At 44.4% G+C, this 20,016-nt stretch overlaps 1 protein-coding gene across 1 annotated transcript in view; it reads left to right on the top strand.

The window, feature by feature from the left end:
- LOC111959629 (MYC binding protein 2) overlaps positions 1 to 20,016 on the top strand; it is a 236,902-nt gene that overhangs the window by 87,886 nt on the left and 129,000 nt on the right. The window contains 6 exon segments of the mRNA XM_023981339.2: positions 2,409 to 2,573; positions 2,894 to 3,052; positions 3,245 to 3,449; positions 5,263 to 5,408; positions 11,014 to 11,100; positions 15,797 to 15,916. Of these exon segments, the coding sequence (XP_023837107.1) occupies positions 2,409 to 2,573; positions 2,894 to 3,052; positions 3,245 to 3,449; positions 5,263 to 5,408; positions 11,014 to 11,100; positions 15,797 to 15,916 (882 nt within the window).

Genomic DNA, 20,016 nt, shown 5'->3' with positions numbered 1-20,016 from the left:
TAACCAAAAAAATGTTAAATCAAAAAAATATTTTATGTTTGAGGTTCTTCAAATAGCCACCCTTTGCCTTGGATGACAGCTTTGCACACTCTTGGCATTCTCTTACCCAGCTTCATAAGGTAGTCACCTGGAATGCATTTCAATTAACAGGTGTGTCTCCTTAAAAGTATTTGTTTCCTTCTTAATGCGTTTGAGCCAATCATTTGTGTTGTGATAAGGTGGTGGGGGTGTATACAGAATATAGCCCTATTTGGTAAAAGACCAAGTCCATGTTATAGCAAGAACAGCTCAAATAAGCAAAGAGAAATTAGTCCATCATTATTTTAAGACATGAAGGTCAGACAATCTGCAAAATTTCAAAAACTTTGATAGTTTCTTCAATTGCAATAACAAAAACCAAGCACTCAAACTGGCTCTCATGAGGACCGCTACAGAAATGGAGTTACCTCTGCTGCAGAGGATAAGTTCGTTAGAGTTACCAGTCTCAGAAATTGCATCCCAAATAAATGCTTCAGTGTTCAAGTAACAGACATCAACATCTACTGTTCAGAGGAGACGGCGTGAATCAGGCATTCATGGTCGAATTGCTGCGAAGAAATCACTACTAAAGGACACCAATAAAAAGAAGAGACTTGCTTGGGCCAAGAAACACAAGCATGGACATTAGACCGGTGGAAATCTGTCCTTTGGAGATTTTTTGTTCCAACCTCCGTGTCTTTGTGAGATGCGGTGTGGGTGAATGGATGATCTCCGCATGTGTATTTCCCGCATGGAGGAGGAGGTGTTATGGTGTGGGGGTACTTTGCAGGTGACGCTTTGATTTATTTAGAATTCAAGGCATACTTAACCAGCATGGCTACCACAGCATTCTGCAGCGATACGCCATCGCATCTGGTTTGCGCTTAGTGGGACTATCATTTGTTTTTCAACAGGACAATGACCCAACACACCCCCAGGCTGTGTAAGGGCTATTTGACCAAGAAGGAGAGTGATGGAGTGCTGCAGCAGATGACCTGCCCTTCACAATCACCCGACCTCAACCAATTTGAGATGGTTTGGGATGAGTCAGACCGCGGAGTGAAGGATAAGCAGCCAACAAGTGCTCAGCAWATGTGGGAACTCCTTCAAGACTGTTGGAAAAGCATTTCAGGTGAAGCTGGTTGAGAGAATGCCGGGAGTGTGCAAAGCGGTCATCAAGGCAAAGGGTGGCTACTTTGAAGAATCTCAAATATAAAATATATTTTGATTTAACACTTTTTGAGTCCATATGTTTTATTTCATAGTTTTGATGTCTTCACTATTATTCTACAATGTTTAAAAATAGTACAAATAAAGAAAAACCCTTGAATGAGTAGGTGTTCTAAAACTTTTGACCGGTAGTGTTCAAACACACTTTTACACTCATTATAAGCTGATGCTCTGTTCTTTATTTTACTCGTATTATTATATATCGTGATGGCTAGTCACTTTACCCTGCCTTCATGTGCATATCTACCACAAATACCTCATACCCCTGCACATCGATCTGGTACTGGTACTCAATAGGCCGCAGAAGCTTCCACCCTTAAACCTGCTGTTTTCCATTGTGCCCTTTGATTCATTACTGGTGATAATTGTAGAACTCACCATTGTGTATTGTTTCAAAAAGGTTGCTTAGTTTATTTACAAAGCGCTCCTGCAGAAACACTCGTGAAGATCAAAACAATGGAATACAGTACAAGAGCACAAGATAGTGCTAGAGGTTCCAAGGGTGGCTTCTGATTTGGGTAGAGCTGCTTTTGGTTTTTATATTCCACAAATGTTGCAGGGAGGATCAGGCTTGAATGCCTGTTGGCCTTTCAGGATTTTAAAACATTAGTGGGGATTGCTCTAAGTGAAGATTTATTTTTTATGATCATGTTTTGTAATTTAGTCTTTTGTAGTTTAGTAATTGTGTGTTTGTATTGTGCAGGGTTCATTTGAAAAAGAGGCTTGGGCTCAATATGACACCCCGTTAAAATAAAGGTTCATTAAAGTCCCCGTATACATCTTAATTCTGGAATATTTTATTCCTCTTGTGTTACTATTTGTTTTGTTGGTAAGGGCTCGTGAAGCAAGCATTTCACGGTGAAGTCTACAGCCCTTGTATTCGGCTCATGGGATAAATACATTTTTTTATTATATTTCACACCTACACAGACGAGAACACACATGGATGAGAACAGACATCGCTTTCACACACACACAACAACAAAAAATGACATTCTGTGTCTTTTGGTAAGGATGACGGTCTTCAATGAGAAAAGCATTGCATTCAGAATAAATTCCAACGAACTTTGACCTATCACAATCACATTGTTATCTACCACTTCACCAGTGTTGTCTTTTGCACGGAGACATCTGTTTTACCTCTACGGTCTACTCTCCAGCCAAGAGCCGGCGCCAACCGAAGCCCTACAAGCCCAAGAAGATGATGAAGCTGGAGACCAAGACGGCGGTGAACACGGCCTGCAACAACGGCAGCAGCGGCATCGTCACCAAAGACGGAGAGCTCTACATGTTCGGCAAGGACGCCATCTACAGCGACAGCACCTGTGAGTGGGGTAGAGACAGGGGAACAGGTTTATTTTGGGTTGCGTTTGGCAAATGTTCACAATTGTTAATGGGCAGTGTTCATTCGTGCACATGTTCACAAATGAAAAATATTAGACTGACATGTTACAATGTGGCTGTCAAAGACAGCTTTATTAAAAGCCTTGTTGGTTTGATAATGTTTTTTTGTAGCCTGGAAATTCAGACTGAGTTCTGTTCCGTTAAGTGGAACGTAGCATGATTCAGTTGGGTTGAGGCTAGGTCTTCAACAGTCACTATACAGTATCAATGTGTTCTGCCGTCTCTCTTGTGCCCCTTCCAGGCCAGGTTTCAGACCTGAAGGGTCACATTGTAACCCAGGTAGCCATGGGGAAGGCCCACACCTGTGTCCTGACCAAGATCGGAGAGGTCTGGACGTTTGGGGTAAACAACAAGGGCCAGTGTGGCCGAGAAACCGGGGCCATGAACCAGGCAGGGAAAGGTAACATGCATGATGGACGCACATACACTATGCGCATACACACGCATACACAGATGCACGCATGAGCACACAAATTAAACACAGACCCACATTTTTTGGGGGGCATGTATATTTTCTGTATTTTGCATGCATCACCCATGTGTGAAAAACACACTTTAAATATAATAAACTTGTCTTCTCTACACCCTGTAGCATTTGGCATTGAGAGCATGGCGACCGCCATGGAAGAGGACCTGGAGGATGAGCTGGAGGAGAAGGAGGAGAAGAGCATGATGTGCCAGCCGGGCATGCACAAGTGGAAGCTGGACCAGTGCATGGTGTGCACCGTGTGTGGAGACTGCACCGGCTACGGAGCCAGCTGTGTCAGCAGCGGACGGCCCGACAGAGTACCCGGAGGGTAATGCTGGGCATACACTACATGACTTCTGAAACCTTAACAACTTGGACATGCTCACATTTCCGGATGTCCTTGTCACACATCTTTCATTCCGTCCATCCTCAACCCCAGGTTTCTCCGTTGTCGTAGGAAGGAAATGCAGACGCGCAAACAGCGAGCTAATATTACTATGTGCAGAAACGTCAAGAGACGGAGGCGCAGAATATGGATATAATTAGATTTTATAAAATGATCTTTTTGGTGTCATGGTATGACGCAGAGGTAATATTGAAAAGGCCACAGCTCCACCAATCTGTTCTCCATCACCTCGGTCCACACAGTGCGTGCTGTTGCGTTCCTCTTCGCCATCATTGTTTTAGTCTCACATGCTGAGAGCTCACTGGCTATTGGCAAGCCTTTCCCAATTATGTCATAACTTTGCTTATACTACAAGATGCACGACCAAAATGTAATGACATTGCCAGTCATCGGACAAGGGTCTGGAGAACGAAACAGCTGCGTGTCCTTGACCCACTCAAGCTATGCGAGTCCCGGCATACTGATCCTAGCAAAAGCGAATAGGATTTCACTCCGATCATGAAAATTAGTCTGGGAAAACTTGACGAAGAGGGAGATATACGCACACATTCACTCTCTCACACACACTCTCTCTCACACACACACACACACACACACACACACACACACACACACACACACACACACACACACCGTTCACTTGTTGCGGTATCTTTGTTAAGAGAACGTACATTTATGTTTGGGTCTAAGTTAGGGCTGACCCCATTTAGTCGACTGGTCGATTGTTTGGTCGATAGGCTGTTGTTCGACCGAGATTCACTGGCGTGAAACTCTGAGGGCCTAGAATATTTTATACAATGTTGCAAGTTTGCTAGCAGGAGTTTCGGGCCCGACCAAGTTAATACAATAGATGATGCAATGTTTCCAGTTTCTTGCAGACAGGCCATGCAATGTCATTAATAGGATATTTGTTTTTAGCAGGATATTTTCTACCTGCGGGCTGCAATGTTTTTATTTGTTGGCTTCATGTATTGAGGCTATTTTTACATATTGGCAATGGCAATAGAAGTTACTTTTAGATTTGTATCAATTTCATTTAGATAGAATTTTGATTAACCACATGACATTGATTTTGAGATATGAAGACGTTATTATAAATGATATTAAACTGTTCCATGAAATTGTGCATATGAAAATCATAACTGGCAGTAGAAATGGTACGATAACTTGGCACTCCAAATGGAAAAGGTTGCCGACTGCTGGTGTAGCCTATTACTGGCAACTTCAGGTGCATAATGGCAGAATCTGCGAAGGCCAGCAGCAGAGGGATGAGGGTCGGGAACAGGTTCTTCTGGTTAGGCTATCTCTGGCTCCCTCTTTAGTCATTTGTCTTCATTTTTTATCGCAGTGCTTAAAGCATCAGACAAGCTCAGTAGCCTACATATAGTTGATTTTATTCAAACATATCGTGTCTATATATATATATATATATATATGGGAAAATACACGTTTTAAAATTTAGACTAAGATAATTTTTTTTGTCGGGGACAGCCCTAGTCTAAGTTAATGCTTAAGTCTATTTGCTATTTCTAGTGCTCAGTGATCTATCTTTACTAATCAGTATTGCAGAGTCAGAATGCTGATCAGATGCACTAATATTTGTTTCTCTGTGTGTTTGTGTGATTGTGTTTGTCTTGTGTCTTTGTGGATGTCTGCGTTTGCTCGTGTTTATTTTGATGTGTGTGTGTCTACTTGTGTAATTTGTTGTGTGTGTGTATCTCTCTCTCCCTCTCAGTATCTGTGGCTGTGGTTCGGGGGAGTCTGGCTGCTCAGCGTGTGGCTGCTGTAAGGCCTGCGCCAGGGAGCTGGATGGACAGGAGGCTAGACAGAGGGGCATCTTTGACGCTGTCAAGGAGATGATACCACTAGACCTACTACTAGGTATAACACACAATAACAGTTGCTCAATATACATTACATGACCAAAATTATTTGGACACCTGTTTGTCGAAAATCTTATTCCATAGTCTTGGGCATTAATATGGAATTGGTCCCCCCTTTGCAGCTTGAACAGCCTCCACTCTTCTGGGAAGGCTTTCCACTAGATGTTGGAACATTGCTGCAGGGACTGGCTTCCATTGAGCCACGAGCATTAGTGAGGTCGGGCACTGATGTTAGGCGATTAGGCCTGGCTCGCAGTCGGCGTTCCAATTTATCCACTAATCTCTGATCTCGACAAACCTTTCTGTATAGACCTGGCTTTGTGCTCAGGGACATTGTCATGAAAGGGCCTTCCCTCAAACTGTTCCCACAAAGTTGGACGCACAGAATCGTCTAGAATGTCATTGTATGCTGTAGCGTTAAGATTTCCCTTCACTGGAACTAAGGGGCCCAGGCTCGAACCATGAAAAACTGTCCCTGACCATTATTCCTCTTCCACCAAACCTTACAATTGGCATTATGCATTGGGGCAGGTAGCGTTCTCCTGGCATAGCAGAATCCACTAATTTGTAGAGGTGTCCACATACATTTGTATATGTAGTCTAGCTGCATGTTCCGGTTTGATGTATTCATTTGCAAACAGTCATGACCCACAAGGCATCAATGTTGTCTGCTTCTTTTATGTATCTTTTGTCTGTCATTCCATGTCAGCACATTGCTTAAACATTGCTACATGTCTCACACAGTGTTTTCCCTAGACCAGGAGTGGGTTAGTTAAAGAACATGTAGTCAGTTGCTTAGTTCATAGACTATATATATTTTTTATTGATTGATAATATAGTTCAGTCTGAACTTAAATGACTAAATCCAGGAAGTGGTAGAAAGTTATAAAGGAATTTCTTCCATCGCAGTATTTTCAATTGAGCTATTAGCAGTGCTATTTAGCAAATTTGGTYGATTTTGTGGTGTCAAAACGGTGAGCTTATTAATATTCTTCAGCAAAAGTATGGGCAAAATGGAATTATTGACTATATAAAAGATTGTAATGTTCTCATCATATAATTCCTACATTTGTATCCAAGATGGCGTAGCAGTGTGTTTGTCTTTGTCTTATCCTGTGTAAATAGTCTTTTTTTTTGTCGTATATATTTTAACCTCACTTTCTATCTACGAACTAAATATACTTTCCTGCAACCCCCCTCACCCAATGTGGTACGGATCTGCTATTTTTATTCCTTATAACTGGAACCTCCATCTGGAGCTAACTAGCTACAGTCGTTGTTAGCCATGGCTAGCGGTCTTCACCTTTAGCTCGGACACCTGCCAGCTTTAGCTCGGACAATACCTGCCAGTCTGCACAGCGCGATATCAACCCAGAGCATATCGGACTGCTTCTCCCTGCCACATCACCGGATTCCTGCCGCAAGCTCTGGGCCGTTACACCGGATCATCGCAGCTAGCTAGCTGCAACCGAGTGGCTACTGTTAGCTAACGCCTCTGTCCCGAAGCAAGCACTAGTTAGCCTTGAGTTAGATTTGAGCTAGGCCCATAGACCAGCTAATTATTGGGCTACAATACCTATTTTGCCAATTGGCCTGGACCCTTCATTGTCGTCACGGAGCCCCGCCGATCCATCACGACTGGTCTGCCAACGTAATCGTCTGATGTGGTTTCAACAGGCTTTTCCGTTGCGGTTCCGCCGAAGACCCATCCGCTATCCCCGGCCCGCTAGCTTTCTGAACGCTGTGTGTCCTGCTCGCCTAGTGTAGTAGTGACTACTGAACTGCTCCCTGACTCCCCTATTGCTGCTCATTAGACCCTATGATCACTCGGCTACACAGCTGATGCCTGCTGGACTGTTCACTAAAGCGGTACCTCTTTTGGTTTATCTGTCGGCCTCAGCCTCGAACTCAGGCCCTGTGTGTACCAAATGACACGCTCTGTCCATTCATCGCCATTTTCCCGTTGTTCTCTTAGCTCTCCCGATCAACACCCGTGATTGCTTTATGCCCGTCTCTAATGTCAATATTCCTTGTCTAGCGCTTTCTCGGTTAGTTCTCATTGTTTTATTTCACTGTAGAACCCACTGTCCCGCTCAACATGCCTTAGATAGCTCTTTTGTCCCACCCCCCACACATGCGGAGACCTCACCTGGCTTAACTAGTGTCCCCAGAGACGCAACCTCTCTCATAGTCACTCAACGCCTAGGTTTACCTCTACTGTACTCACATCCTACCATACCCTTGTCTGTACATTGTGCCTTGCATCTATTCTACCACGCCCAGAAATCGGCTCCTTTTACTCTGTTCCCAACGCACTAGACGACCAGTTCTTATAGCCTTTAGCCGTACCCTTATCCTACTCCTCCTCTGTTTTTCTGGTGATGTAGAGTTTTTAATCCAGGCCCTGTATTCCCCAGTACCACACCTATTCCCCAGGCGCTCTCATTTGATGACTTCTGTAACCGTAAAAGCCTTGATTTCATGCATGTTAACATCAGAAGCCTCCTCCCTAAGTTTGTTTTATTCACTGCTTTAGCACACTCCGCCAACCCTGATGTCCTAGCCGTGCCGCCTGAATCCTGGCTTAGGAAGGCCACGAAAAATTATGACATTTTCCATCCCCAACTACAACATTTTCCGTCAAGATAGAACTGCCAAAGGGGGTGGAGTTGCAATCTACTGCAGAGATAGTCTGCAGAGTTCTGTCATATGTGCCAGGTCTGTGACCAAACAGTAAGAGCTTCTACTTAAAAAAAAAAAAAAACCTGGACACCATATGTGAATTGATTGCCCCCCATTTATCTTCAGCGTTCATACTGTTAGGTGACCGAAACGGGGATATGCTTAACACCCCGGCCATCCTACAATCTAAGCTAGATGCCCTCAAAGCTCAAATTATCAAGGAACCTACCAGGTACAACCCTAAATCCGTAAACAAGGGCTCCCTCATAGATATCATCCTGACCAATTTGCCCTCTGGTGTCTTCAACCAGGATCTCAGTGATCACTGCCTCATTGCCTGCGCCCGTAACGGGTCCGCGGTCAAACGACCACCCCTCATCACTGTCAAACGCTCTCTAAAACACTTCAGCGAGCAGGCCTTTCTAATCGACCTGGCCCGGGTGTCCTGGAAAAATATTGACCTCATCCCGTCAGTAGAGGATGCCTGGTTATTCTTTAAAAGTGCTTTCCTCACCATCTTAAATAAGCATGCCCCATTCAAAAAATGTAGAACTAAGAACAGATGAAGCCCTTGGTTCACTCCAGACTTGACTGCCCTTGACCAGTACAAAAACATCCTGTAGTGTACTGCATTAGCATCGAATATTCCCCGCGATATGCAATTTTTCAGGGAAGTTAGGAACCAATATACGCAGTCATTTAGGAAAGCTAAGGCTAGCTTTTTCAAACAGAAATTTGCTTCCTGTAGCACAAATTCCCAAAAGTGTTGGGGCACTGTAAAGTCTATGGAGAATAAGAGCACTTCCTCCCAGCTGCCCACTGCACTGAGGATAGGAAACACTGTCACCACCAATTAATCTACGATAATTGATGATTTCAATAAGCATTTTTCTACGGCTGGTCATGCTTTCCACCTTGCTTCCCCTACCCCGGCCAACAGCTCGGCACCCCCCACAGCAACTTGCCCAAGCCCCCTCCGCTTCTCCTTCACCCAAATCTAGATAGCTGATGTTCTGAAAGAGCTGCAAAATCTGGACCCCTACAAATCAGCTGGGCTAGACAATATGGACCCTCTCTTTCTAAAATTCTCCGCTGCAATTGTTGCAACCCCTGTTCAACCTCTCTTTCGTATCGTCTGAGATCCCTAGAGATTGGAAAGCTGCTGCGGTCATCCCCCTCTTCAAAGTGGGAGACACTCTAGACCCAAACTGTTACAAACTCATGTCAATTCTGCCCTGCCTTTCTTATGTCTTCAAAAGCCAAGTGAACAAGCAGATCACTGACCATTTCGAATCCCACCGTACCTTCTCCGCTATGCAATCTGGTTTCCGAGCTGGTCATGGCTGCACCTCAGCCATGCTCAAGGTCCTAAACGATATCATAACCGCCATCGATAAAATACAGTACTGTGCAGCTGTCTTCATTGACCTGTCCAAGGCTTTCGACTCTGTCAATCAATGCATTCTTATCGGCAGACTCAATAGCCTTGGTTTCTCAAATGACTGCCTCGCCTGGTTCACCAACTACTTCTCAGATAGAGTTCAGTGTGTCAAATCGGTTGGCCTTTTCTTCCGACCTCTGGCAGTCTCTATGGGGGTGCCACAGGGTTCAATTCTCAGACCTACTCTTTTCTCTGTATATATCAATGTCGCTCTTGCTGCTGCTGATTCTCTGATCCACCTCTACGCAGACGATACCATTCTGTATACATCTGGCCCTTCTTTGGACACTGTGTTAACTGACCTCCAAACGAGCTTCAATGCCATACAGCTCTCCTTCTGTGGCCTCCAACTGCTCTTAAATGCTAGTAAAATGAAATGCATGCTCTTCAACCGATCGCTGCCCGCACCCGCCCGCCTGACTAGCATCACTACTCTGGACAGCTATGACTTAGAATATGTGAACAACTACAAATACCTAGGTGTCTAGTTAGACTGTAAACTCTCCTTCCAGACTCACATTAAGCCGTCTTCAATCCAAAATTAAATCTAGAATCGGCTTCCTATTTCGCAACAAAGCCTCCTTCACTCAAGCTGCCAAACATACCCTCGTCAAACTGACTATCCTACTGATCCTTGACTTCGACGATGTCATTTACAAAATAGCCTCCAACACTCTACTCAGCAAACTGGATGCAGTCTATCACGGTGCCATCCGTTTTGTCACCAAAGCCCCATATTCTACCCACCACTGGGATCTGTATGCTCTCGTTGGCTGGCCCTTGCTTCATATTTGTCGCCAAACCCACTGGCTCTAGGTCATCTATAAGTCTCTGCTAGGTAAAGTCTTGCCTAATCTCAGCTCACTGGTCACCATAGCAACACCGACCCGTAGCACGCACTCCAGCAGGTATATTTCACTGGTCATCCCCAAAGCCAACACCTCCTTTCCTTCTAGCTCTCTGCTGCCAATGACTGGAACGAGTTGCAAAAATCACTGAAGCTGGAGACTCATATCTTCCTCACTAACTTTAAGCATCAGCTGTCAGAGCAGTTCACCGATCACTGCACCTGTACACAGCACATCGGTAAATAGCCCACCCAACCTACATCATCCCCATATTATTTATTTTTTGTTTTTTTGCACCCCAGTATCTCTACTTGCACATCATCTGCACATCTATCACTCCAGTGTTAATGCTAAATTGAAAATCTTTCTAAGCGGATTTTTTAACCATGCCAGGTGCCTTTCTATTAGGAGGAATTAGTAATGTGAACCAATAGTGAGAAAGTGGGATTTGGTTAGAATTTTGAGTCTAGTGAAACAGTAAAATAACCTCATATCAGTTTCAAGGCAAATGTATAGACGCATCGCTTCTCCATGTCTCCTCCCGCCATCATTCATCCATGTTATGTGTTGTCTCCTCCACCTGGTTCTCTCTTTGGTGTGTGTTTCAGCTGTGCCTGTCCCTCCCCCACCAGGAGTCAACATCCAGGAGCACATCCAGATCCGGCAGGAGGAGAAACGCCAGCGGATCAACCGCCGACACCGGCTGGAGGAGGGACAAGGTATGGGCTAGGAGGGGTTAGGGGAAGATCTGTGTGTGTTTTTGTTTGGAGAGCAGAAAAGGCAGAGGATCAAATATTGAGCATGGTTACAGTGGTGGGTGTGGGTTTGTGGATGTCGGCAGGTAAGGGTTTGGTAAGCCCAAATTGTTGCATATACACTGACTCTGCATGCAATGAACGTGAGAGAAGTGACACAATTTCACCTGGTTAATATGGCCTGCTAAACTGGATTTATTTTAGCTAAATATGCAGGTTAAAAAAAGATATACTGCTGTGTATTGATTTTAAGAAAGGCATTGATGTTTATGGTTAGGTACACTTTGGCGCAACGATACGCACCGCATCGATTATATGCAACGCAGGACACGCTAGATAACTTAGTAATATAATCAACCATGTGTAGTTAACTAGTTATTATGATTGATTGATTGTTTTTTATAAGATAAGTTTAATGCTAGCTAGCAACTTACCTTGGCTTCTACTGCATTTGCGTACCAGGCAGGCTCTTCATGGAGTGCAATGTAATCAGGTGGTTAGAGCGTTGGACTAGTTAACTGTAAGGTTGCAAGATTGAATCCCCCGAGCTGACAAGGTAAAAATCTGTCGTTCTGCCCCTGAGCGAGGCAGTTAACCCACCGTTCGTAGGCCGTCATTGAAAATAAGAATGTGTTCTTAACTGACTTGCCTAGTTAAATAGATTAAATAAAGAAATAAATAAATAAATCTGCCAAATCGGTGTCCAAAAATACAGATTTCCGATTGTTATGAAAAGTTGAAATCGGCCCTAATTAATCGGCCGACGTCTTGTRCCAAGAAGACTCAAGGCTGTAATCGCTGCTGAAGGTGTTTCAACAAAGTTCTGAGTGAAGGTCTGAATGTGGTATTTCAGTTTTTTTTTTATACATGTAAAAAAAAAAAATTGCATTGTCATTATGGGGTGTGGTGTGTAGATTGATGAGGGGGGGAAACAATTTAAGCAATTTCAGAATAAGGTTGTAATGTAACAAAATGTGGAAAAAGTCAAGGTGTCTGAATACTTCCCGACTGTAGATAAGGTTAGCATGCCAGTTAGCCACGCTGACACCTGTCAGTGCCCTATTTGTTGATGTTTATCAACGCCACGTGGAAATTCCCACACCCAATTCGTGAATATGTACAAGATGCCTTCATCATTCTTTGGAGTTGGAACCTAAATGTGMATTTCCTCTCTAGGACAGCTCCTTTAAATGTGATTGCAACAATGCGATTGCTACAAAAAAATTAATTCATGATATACGGTGTATAGCCATTGATTCTTGAAGAATATAACTTATAAATGCATAATTTGTCTAACCCCATCAAAACCCGAAAATATAAGCTTTTTCTACTCGTTTGTAAACGATGCAATTGTAAACAAACACCATATACCTTCAAAACATGGTTAGGACTATAATTTTGATCTCAGGGATGGTCAGTCCATGCATCCATAGCTCTGTCTATGAATTTGACAGTGGTTACATTTCTCCAGCCCCATCYCCCAGCTGTTTYCTGAAACAGTGGGGTGGTGACAGCTTTGCACTTTTTTGATCTGCCCCTTTTAATTAAAGACCCGTTCTAAATTGGTTCCCTCTCTCTGGGGCATCTCTGGTGCGGAGAATAAGAAACAATTGGGAGTCTATGTTAATTCTTCTTCTGCTTTGGCACTCGAGTCCTTGGACGGCGACACTACTTTTGTTAAAGAAAAATCTATATCACAGACTAACTCGATTGAACAACTCTCTAAGCAGCGGAGTAGATTTCTTACAGTGGCCGTCGACTTATACAGCAGAATTAGATGCATGTGAAACATCAGGCGTTGTCAAAGTGCCTAGCCTCAACTAACAAGCAGATTATTATGGGATAGATCAGAGAGGAGAGAAGTTGTGACGGGCTAGACTTCCGACACCAATTGCGCCTATTTTATGTTACCCTAGACATCGGTGCAGGCTTTCAAATTAGTATTTATAGTAACAAATTCAATAATTCTGTATATTTTTTTTATCTGAACAGGGCACATTTTAAAATATCCTTCATGGATAATAACTAATTGGTATAAATAGATTGTGTCTGTTCCCTGTGGTTATATTTGGAAGCAACAAATTAAAGGTGCAATATGCTCCACCATTTCCTGGTTGTTAAAATTCTAGTAGTTCTCCTAATTTCAGTTTGACAAAACAAGCAATCTATAGTGTAGATAATCATTGTATCAGCTAAACCCCTGTGAAATACTGTATATTTTCAATAACTAAATATTTTGTATTTTYCAGCTGTTTGAAGCTGGTGTACAAAACCAAACGTGAAGGATGCAAAAACTACCTGTAACTGGAAACATAGAAATAGTGCACATAGAATAGATCCACCGGTCCTTAGACTTGCTTTCAATGAGAGTGACAAATATATAACTCACATTTCTATGTGAATTYGGTCGGGGAGCCTAAAAAGTTACACATTACAGCTTTAAGATGTTGTAGAGGAAAATGCAGATAGAAGATGTAAAAGAGAACCATCCCACTATTCTAATCAGGATTAATAATATGTCAAACTGGTTTACCCATTAAGATAATTCTATACTAAGATCTTTCCCTCTTCTACCCTAATTTCTCCCCCTCAATTGATGGTTCTGAGGTTGAGACGAGGGGAATGTCTAGGTATTGACTTTGGATAGAAAAAAATTCTAAGGGAGGATGGATTTTCTAAAGCATGTCACTTAAGATCGAATTGTACTACACCGGCTCCGACGCTCGTCGGATGCGGCAGGGCTTGCAAACTATTACAGATTACAAAGGGAAGCACAGCCGCGAGCTGCCCAGTGACATGAGCCATCCAGACGAGCTGAATTACTTCTATGCTCTTTTCGAGGCAAGCAACACTGAAGCATGCATGAGAGCATCAGCTCTTCTGGACTACTGTATGATCACGCTCTCCRTAGCCGATGTAAGACCTTTAAACAGGTCAACATTCACAAGGCCTTAGGGCCAGAYGGATTACCAGAACGTGTACTCCGAGCATGCGCTGCCCACCTGGCAAGTGTCTTCACTGACATTTTAAACATGTCCCTGACTGAGTCTGGAATTCCAACATGTTTCAAGCAGACCACCATAGTCCCTGTGCCCAAGAACACTAAGGTAACCTGCCTAAATAACTACCGACCTGTAGCACTCAAGTGTGTCGCCATGAAGTGCTTTGAAAGGCTGGTCATGGCCCACATCAACACCATTATCCCAGAAGCCCTAGACCCACTCAAATTTGTATACTGCCCCAACAGATCCACAGATGCAATCTCTATTGCACTCCACACTGCCCTTTCCCACCTGGACAAAAGGAACACATGCGTGAGAATGCTATTCATTGACTACAACTCAGCGTTCAACACCATAGTACCCTCAAAGCTCATCAATAAGCTAAGGACCATGGGACTAAACACCTCCCTCTGCAACTGGATCCTGGACTTCCTGACAGGCCGCCCCCAGGTGGTAAGGGTAGGTAACAACACATCCGCCACACTGATCCTCAACACGGGGGCCCCTCAGGGGTGCGTTCTCAGTCCCCTCCTGTACTCCCTGTTCACTCATGACTGCATGGCCAGGCATGACTCCAACACCATCATTAAGTTTGCTGATGACACAACAGTGGTAGGCCTGATCACCGACAACGATGAGACAGCCTATAGGGAGGAGATCAGAGACCTGACCGTGTAGTGCAAGGACAACAACCTCTCCCGCAACGTGATCAAGACAAAGGAGATGAAAGTGGACTAAATGAAAAGGAGGACTGAGCACACCCCATTCTCATTGAAGGGGCTGTAGTGGAGCAGCTTGAGAGTTTCAAGTTCCTTGGCGTCCACATCATCAACTAACCTGTGCTCCCGCACATTGACTCTGTACCGGTGCCCCCTGTATGTAGCCTCATTACTGTTATTTTACTGCTGCTCTTTAATTTTTTTTTTCTTTTTTACTTATCTACTTTTTACTTATTTTTCTTAACTGCTTTGTTGGTTAAGGGCTTATAAGTGAGCATTTCACTGTAAATTCTACAGATGTTGTGTTCGGCACGTGACAAATAATTAACATTTGATATCATTTGTTTTTGAAGGTCAAATATAGGATATTATGCTACTATAGAGGTAAAGCATCAAGGGGAGAGGGTGTGTTCTTGTACCCTTATTTTGCACTCCTCTTAACTTAAGTAACGTTAGTTTAAACTTTTATACAGAAGTAAGTAACGTTAGTTTAAACTTTTATACAGAACAGGTATGACAGTATTTTCCCGAACGTTTTAAACGAAAGCTGGAAAGAACTGGACTAAGCCCTGGATTCTGTTGCTGTGTAGTTAGGTGTCACAAGCACCTACAAGCGATACACCACATTGAAATTGAACATGGATCAATCTTAACAACCCCCAGAGTCCTGCTCTGTTTGAGATTTTGAGAGTTTTTACCTTTTTTACCTTTTCGCATGCCTTCATTGCCTTTTCTTCCTTCTCTCCTTTTTTTTCTCGGAATCACTTGCTCATTTCAGCTTCCCCAGGACTGTCGGTGTTCCGATCCTGAGACACCMATCTCTGAAGCTGCAAACAGAGTTCTATCCCTCTTTCTTAACCCCTACCCCCCTCTGTCTCTCTCCTACCTGCTCCATCCTTCCCTCTCTCCACCTATCTGACGGCCTGTTCACCTTTGCAGAAGGGAGCAGCGAKCGAGGGGAGAAGGACGTCAGTAAGATCACCACTTACCCTCCGGGGGCGGTGCTTTTCGACTGCGAGATGACAGCTGTGCAGGTCAGCTGCGGCCTCCACCATTCAGGTAGGTCCCCTGGCCACTTCCTGTCATTCACTTCTTGCTTCTTTTTTKATCTCTTTTTTGSTGGTGTTTGATCACAAGAGGAAGACTGTTTGTGTTGATGAGTGTCTTCTGGCCACATATCAAATAGCCACAGGTCATAAAGGTATTTCAATAGAAAGGAATTGATCCTTCACTGAGCCCCACCCCTTTTTGTTACGGTTGCTTCCTTGGTCAACATTTTCCCGGGAAGCTCAATTCCCCATTCAAACTATTTGAGAAAACCCCTGACAATGATATCAAATTGTGTTTTAATACACAATGACATGAAACACAAACTAACCATTGCTAATGAGAAGACTCTTGGGCATGTTGTGGCAGACTCATTACAATTGCTTCACAGGAACTTGGTAAAATGAAATTTGTAGTGTGCCTAGTGTTAGGTTCTAATCCTCCGTGAGTAAATAACTCACGGAGGTTTAATTCTTCCCAAAGAGTCGACACAGCTGTATTCAGACCAAGACATGTTTCCACCACTACCAGTATATATACTCCACTTTAGACACCCCTCCTTCTCTCCACCGCTACCAGTATATATTCTCCACTTTAGACACCCCTCCTTCTCTCCACCGCTACCAGTATATATTCTCCACTTTAGACACCCCTCCTTCTCTCCACCTCTACCAGTATATATACTCCACTTTAGACACCCCTCCTTCTCTCCAAAAATAATCTGGTGGCGGTGGAGAGAAGGAGGGGTGTCTAGAGTGGAGAATATATACTGGTGGCGGTGGAGAGAAGGAGGGGTGTCTAAGTGGAGAATATATACTGGTGGCGGTGGAGAGAAGGAGGGTGTCTAGAGTGGAGAATATATACTGGTAGTGGTGGAGAGAAGGAGGGTGTCTAGAGTGGAGAATATATACTGGTGGCGGCGGAGAAAGAAGGGGGTGTCTAAAGTGGAGAATTATACTGTAGCGGTGGAGAGAAGGAGGGGTGTCTAAAGTGGAGAATATATACTGGTGGCGGTGGAGAGAAGGAGGGGTGTCTAAAGTGGAGAATATATACTGGTAGCGGTGGAGAGAAGGAGGGGTGTCTAAAGTGGAGAATATATACTGGTGGCGGTGGAGAGAAGGAGGGGTGTCTAAAGTGGAGAATATATACTGGTAGCGGTGGAGAGAAGGAGGGGTGTCTAAAGTGGAGAATATATACTGGTGGGCGGTGGAGAGAAGGAGGGGTGTCTAAAGTGGAGTATATATACTGGTGCGGTGGAGAGAAGGAGGGGTGTCTAAAGTGGAGTATATATACTGGTAGAGGTGGAGAGAAGGAGGGGTGTTAAAGTGGAGAATATATACTGGTAGAGGTGGAGAGAAGGAGGGGTGTCTAAAGTGGAGAATATATACTGGTACGAGGTGGAGAGAAGGAGGGGTGTCTAAAGTGGAGTATAATACTGGTAGCGGTGGAGAGAAGGAGGGTGTCTAAAGTGGAGATATATACTGGTAGCGGTGGAGAGAAGGAGGGTGTCTAAAGTGGAGTATATATACTGGTAGCGGTGGAGAGAAGGAGGGGTGTCTAAAGTGGAGTATATATACTGGTAGCGGTGGAGAGAAGGAGGGGTGTCTAAAGTGGAGTATATATACTGGTAGCGGTGGAGAGAAGGAGGGGTGTCTAAAGTGGAGAATATATATGGTAGCGCGGAGAGAAGGAGGGGTGTCTAAAGTGGAGAAATATATACTGGTAGCGGCGGAGAGAAGGAGGGGTGTCTAAAGTGGAGTATATATACTGGTAGCGGTGGAGAGAAGGAGGGGTGTCTAAAGTGGAGTAATATATACTGGTAGCGGTGGAGAGAAGGAGGGGTGTCTAAGTGGAGTATATATACTGGTAGCGGTGGAGAGAAGGAGGGGTGTCTAAAGTGGAGTATATATACTGGTAGCGGTGGAGAGAAGGAGGGGTGTCTAAAGTGGAGTATATATAACTGGTGGCGTGGAGAGAAGGAGGGGTGTCTAAAGTGGAGTATATATACTGGTAGGGTGGAGAGAAGGAGGGGTGTCTAAAGTGGAGTATATATACTGGTAGGGGGAGAGAAGGAGGGGTGTCTAAAGTGGAGTATATATACTGGTAGGGTGGAGAGAAGGAGGGGTGTCTAAAGTGGAGTATATATACTGGTAGCGGTGGAGAGAAGGAGGGGTGTCTAAAGTGGAGAATATATACTGGTAGCGGTGGAGAGAAGGAGGGGTGTCTAAAGTGGAGTATATTACTGGTAGCGGGAGAGAAAGGAGGTGTCTAAAGTGAGTATATACTGGTGCGGTGGAGAGAAGGAGGGGTGTCAAAGTGGAGTATATATACTGGTAGCGGTGGAGAGAAGGAGGGGTGTCTAAAGTGGAGTATATATACTGGTAGGGTGGAGAGAAGGAGGGGTGTCTAAAGTGGAGTATATATACTGGTAGCGGTGGAGAGAAGGAGGGGTGTCTAAAGTGGAGTAATATACTGGTAGCGGGAGAAGAAGGAGGGTGTCTAAAGTGGAGTATATATACTGGTAGCGGTGGAGAGAAGGAGGGGTGTCTAAAGTGGAGATATATATACTGGTAGCGGTGGAGAGAAGGAGGGGTGTCTAAAGTGGAGTATATATACTGGTAGGCGGTGGAGAGAAGGAGGGGTGTCTAAAGTGGAGTATATATACTGGTGGCGGTGGAGAGAAGGAGGGTGTCTAAAGTGGAGTATATATACTGGTAGCGGTGGAGAGAAGGAGGGGTGTCTAAAGTGGAGTATATATACTGGTAGCGGTGGAGAGAAGAGGGGTGTCTAAAGTGGAGTATATATACTGGTAGCGGTGAGAGAGAGGGGGGTGTCTAAAGTGGAGTATATATATACTGGTGGCGGTGGAGGAAGGGAAGGGAAGGGGTGTCTAAAGTGGAGTAATATATCTGGTAGGCGGTGGAAGAGAAGGAGGGGTGTCTAAAGTGGAGTATATATACTGGTGGGGCGGTGGAAGAGAAGGAGGGGTCTAAGTGGAGTATATATACTGGTAGCGGTGGAGAGAAGGAGGGGTGTCTAAAGTGGAGTATATATACTGGTAGCGGCGGAGAGAAGGAGGGGTGTCTAAAGTGGAGTTATATAATACTGGTAGCGGCGGAGAGAAGGAGGGGTGTCTAAAGTGGAGTATATATACTGGTAGCGGGGAGAGAAGGAGGGGTGTCTAAAGTGGAGTATATATACTGGTAGGGCGGAGAGAAAGGAGGGGTGTCTAAAGTGGAGTATATATACTGGTAGCGGCGGAGAGAAGGAGGGGTGTCTAAAGTGGAGTATATATACTGGTAGCGGCGGAGAGAAGGAGGGGTGTCTAAAGTGGAGTATATTATATCTGGTACGGGAGAGAAGGAGGGGTGTCTAAAAGTGGAGTATATATACTGGTAGCGGTGGGAGAAGGAGGGTGTCTAAAGTGGAGTAATATACTGGTAAGCGTGGAGAGAAGGAGGGGTGTCTAAAGTGGAGTATATATACTGGTAGCGGTGGAGAGAAAGGAGGGGTGTCTAAAGTGGAGTATATATACTGTAGCGGGGAGAGAAGGAGGGTGTCTAAGAGTGGAGTAATATATACTGGTAGCGGTGGAAAGAAGGAGGGGTGTCTAAAGTGGAGTATATATACTGGTGGCGGTGAGAGAAGGAGGGTGTCTAAAGTGGAAGTATATATATCTGGTCGGTGGAGGAGAAGGAGGGGTGTCTAAAGTGGAGTATATAACTGGTAGCGGTGCGAGGAGAAGGAGGGTGTCTAAAGTGGAGTATATATACTGGTAGCGGTGGAGAGAAGGAGGGGTTGTCTAAAGTGGAGTATATATACTGGTATGCGGTGGAGAGAGAAGGAGGGGTGTCTAAAGTGGAGTATATATACTGTGCGCGGTGGAGAGAAGGAGGGGTGTCTAAAGTGGAGTATATATACTGGTAGCGGTGGAGAGAAGGAGGGTGTCTAAAGTGGAGTATATATACTGGTAGAGGTGGAGAGAAGGAGGGGTGTCTAAAGTGGAGTATATATACTGGTAGCGGTGGAGAGAAGGAGGGGTGTTCTTTGGAATATACTTAGACATTCCTGTCTATAAAGTGGAAGTAATATATATCTCTCTCAACCATACA

The sequence above is a fragment of the Salvelinus sp. IW2-2015 genome, linkage group LG36 (assembly GCF_002910315.2).
Source record: "Salvelinus sp. IW2-2015 linkage group LG36, ASM291031v2, whole genome shotgun sequence".
Taxonomy (NCBI): domain Eukaryota; kingdom Metazoa; phylum Chordata; class Actinopteri; order Salmoniformes; family Salmonidae; genus Salvelinus; species Salvelinus sp. IW2-2015.
Note: the sequence above shows the minus strand (reverse complement) of the source record. Positions and strands in the feature narration are given on the sequence as shown.